This window comes from Aquarana catesbeiana, linkage group LG08 (genome assembly GCF_042186555.1).
Source record: "Aquarana catesbeiana isolate 2022-GZ linkage group LG08, ASM4218655v1, whole genome shotgun sequence".
Lineage (NCBI taxonomy): Eukaryota > Metazoa > Chordata > Amphibia > Anura > Ranidae > Aquarana > Aquarana catesbeiana.
The window spans coordinates 292655226-292658964 of NC_133331.1; the positions used below are offsets into that span (position 1 = coordinate 292655226).

General features: G+C 42.0%; 1 protein-coding gene across 1 annotated transcript; it reads left to right on the top strand.

Annotated features, from left to right (window-relative positions):
* The first annotated feature begins 823 nt into the window (after nt 1-823).
* Nucleotides 824-2684, top strand: LOC141104823 (uncharacterized). Its single transcript, XM_073594596.1, has one exon. It carries the CDS (start codon nt 832-834, stop codon nt 2548-2550), a length of 1719 nt encoding a protein of 572 aa, XP_073450697.1. The 5' UTR covers nt 824-831; the 3' UTR covers nt 2551-2684.
* Nucleotides 2685-3739: the final 1055 nt, after the last annotated feature.

Sequence of the window (3739 nt, forward strand, 5' to 3'; positions counted from 1 at the left end):
GAGCACCTCCCTAATGTATCAAACAGCCAGGAAATATAGAGAATAGCCTATGGGACGTTTAAGGTACAAACATAAGATTTTTCAGCCCACTGGACAATAATCTAAGTGCCAACAGACACAATATGGGGATAAGTAAACACCCCTGTTAACCCTTTACATAGATACAAATTTATTTACAAACCTGAAAGATTCTAAAGTTGAAGTAAAGTAGAAGAGCCATATGTGAGGGATGATTAGCAGTCTATGGAGGAGGATAGAAAAACGGGGACATTTATAGAGGAGGACACTCCTACAGAGATCAGAACAGGTGGGTCAATAACATCTGAATACATTCCTCCACCCATACTGCTAACTGAGCAGAAAGTGATGAGGGAGGAATCAATAACCCAATGATGGTCGTCTTCAGGATCAATCCAGTCTTCTTCTTGGTTGTCCCCCCCCCCCCCCCCCATACTCACTCTCTGACCTCTGGTGGGGCTCAGCCCTGCTGTTATTCATGACTAAATCATGGACTAAATAAGGAAGTGCAGGACTTCTTGTGTTGGGAAGATGGCAATGAATGATAGAGGGGGTGGGGACACTCGTCCTATAATCCCCTCATCACTGTCACTCCTATAAAATACAGTTCTCGTAGTTTCCTCACTCTCTGACTAAGGTCCATGAATAAAGAAATTAACTGGTAGGTGATCAGAGGACCCATTTACTAGCTACCTTGAGGGAGAAATTGTAAAACAAAGCTGCCTGATGTGGGCGGAGTCCTGGTTTAGGGGAACCAATCTGCTCATGTCTAGTAATAATCTTTGTATTTCTATTTTAGTAGATGGACGGGAGATGAGGAAAACCTCAGAGGATTGTCTCACTTTGTCTCCAAACTGTAAAGTAGAAGATGAGGACATCACACAGTATAGTCCAGGAGAAAACCCGACTACCTCAAATGTCCATCTGGCACCACACAGTGTAGATGGACCATCGTATTCCTCTTATCCTGAGGAACCTCAGACTGTGCGGGACGGTGCCGGACCATCGTATTCCTCTTATCCTGAGGAACCTCAGACTGTGAGGGACGGTGCCGGACCATCGTATTCCTCTTATCCTGAGGAACCTCAGACTGTGAGGGACGGTGCCGGACCATCGTATTCCTCTTATCCTGAGGAACCTCAGACTGTGCGGGACGGTGCCGGACCATCGTATTCCTCTTATCCTGAGGGACCTCAGACTGTGAGAGATTGTGCCAGACCATCGTATTCCTCTTATCCTGAGGAACCTCAGACTGTGAGGGACAGTGCCGGACCATCGTATTCCTCTTATCCTGAAGAACCTCAGACTGTGAGGGACGGTGCCGGACCATCGTATTCCTCTTATCCTGAGGAACCTCAGACTGTGAGGGACGGTGCCGGACCATCGTATTCATCTAATCCTGAGGAACCTCAGACTGTGAGGGACGGGGCCAATTTTTGTGTGCATAAAAGATCTCACACACGTGAGAAGCCGTATTCCTGCTCTGAATGTGGGAAGTGTTTCATTTTTCAATCAAAACTTAATGTGCATAAAAGATCTCACACAGGAGAGAAACCATATTCCTGCTCTGAGTGCGGGAAGTTTTTCAGATTTCAATCCAGTCTTTATGAACATAAAAGATCTCACACAGGTGAAAAGCCTCATTCCTGTCCTGAGTGCGGGAAACTTTTCAATTTTAAATCCAGACTTATTGTGCATATAAGATCTCACACAGGTGAGAAGCCGTATTCCTGTTCTGAGTGTGGGAAATTGTTTTTAACAAAGTCCCATCTTTCCACACATCAGAGCTCTCACAGGGTTCAGACTGTGAGGGACGGTGCCGTCCTTCCAACAGATAAAAGGTTTTCCTGTAATGAGTGCGGGAAGTGTTTCAATTTTAAATCCAGTCTTCATGTGCATAAAAGAGCTCACACAGGTGAGAAGCCGTATTCCTGCTCTGAGTGTGAGAAAGTTTTTTTAACAAAGTCCCAGCTTTCCACACATCAAAGGTCTCACACGGGGGGGAAGCCCTATTCCTGTTCTGGCTGCGGGAAATGTTTTTCATTGAAGTTCAATCTTTATAGACATCAGAGATCTCACACAGGGGAGAAGCCGTATTCCTGTCCTGAGTGCGGGAAAAGTTTTTCAAGCAAGTCACATCTTTGCAGACATCAGAGTTTGCACACAGGGGAGAAGCCGTATTCCTGTCCTGATTGCGGGAAATGTTTTGTACAAAAAACACAGCTTGTCAGACATCAAGGTTCTCACACGGGGGAAAAGCCGTATTCTTGTTCTGAGTGCGGGAAATGTTTTTCACAGAAGTCACATCTTTGCAGACATCAGAGATCTCACATGGGGGATAAGCCGTATTCCTGTTCTGAGTGCGGGAAATGTTTTGTACAAAAAACACAGCTTGTCAGACATCAAAGTTCTCACATGGGAGAAAAGCCATATTCTTGTTCTGAGTGCGGGAAATGTTTTTCACAGAAGGTCACTCTTTACAAACATCAGAGATTGCACACAGGGGAGAAGCCACTTTCCTGTCCCGAGTGAGGGAATTGTTCCTCACTGAAGTCCTGTCTTCCTGTACATCAGGGGTCCCACACAACCCTTGAGGTGTAACGCTGTACCCAAAAAAAATGTATATCATTTTTTTTTCACACAAATAAAGCTTTCTTTTGGTGGTATTTGATCACCATTGGGGTTTGTTATAATTTTCTAAATAAACTAAAAAAGACCTAAAATCTAATAAAAAAAAAAAAAAAATCAGCGACTTATAGTACGACTGTGAAAGTGTGGCGGGAAATCTGATACTAACTAACACTGAGAGAAACTGACATTGACATCACCAGTAACACTAATAAAGTGATCAGGGATAATACTATACACTGTCACTGTACTAATGACATTGGCTAAGAAGAAAACCTTTATTTTTCTGCAATCGAGGTACATTATTGGTACATAGGGGGGCTGGAATTTAGAAAAAGTGAACAAAAGGTGAACTCAGCCTTTAACCACTTGCCCACTGGGCACTTATACCCTCTTCCAGACCAATTTTCAGTTTTCAGGGCTCTCACATTTTGAATTACTCAGTCATGCAGCACTGTACCCATATAAAAATGTTGTCAATTTTTTCACACAAATAGAGCTTTCTTTTTGTGGTATTAAATCATCACTGGGTTTTTTTTTTTAATTTTCTGCACTGTGAATGAAAAAAGACTGAAAATTTAGTAAAAAAATATGGATTTTTCTTCGTTTCTGTTATAACATTTTGCAAATTAGTCATTTTTGGGCCAAAATTTATAATGCTTAATTTCTTTGGTAAAAATAACCCAAATCAGTGTATATTATTTGGTCTTTGTGAAAGTTGTAGAGTCTACAAGCTATGGTGCCAATCATTGAAAATTGATCAATCCTGATGTACAGACGGCTTATATCATTTCTTGAGGCCCTGAAATGTCAGGACAGTACAAATACCCCCAAATGACCCCTTTTTGTAAAGAAGACAGTCCAAAGTATTTAGTAAGAGGCATAGTGAATTTTTTGCAAGTTGCAATTTTTTTTTCCCACAATGCTTTGGAAAATGAGGAAATATATATTTTTTTCCCACAAAATTGTCATATTTACAAGATTTTTCTCTCACACAGCATAGGCATACTTGTAATTACACACCAAAACACATTCTGCTACTCCTCCTGAGTATGGTGATACCACATGTGTGAGATCCACAGCCTGTCCACAT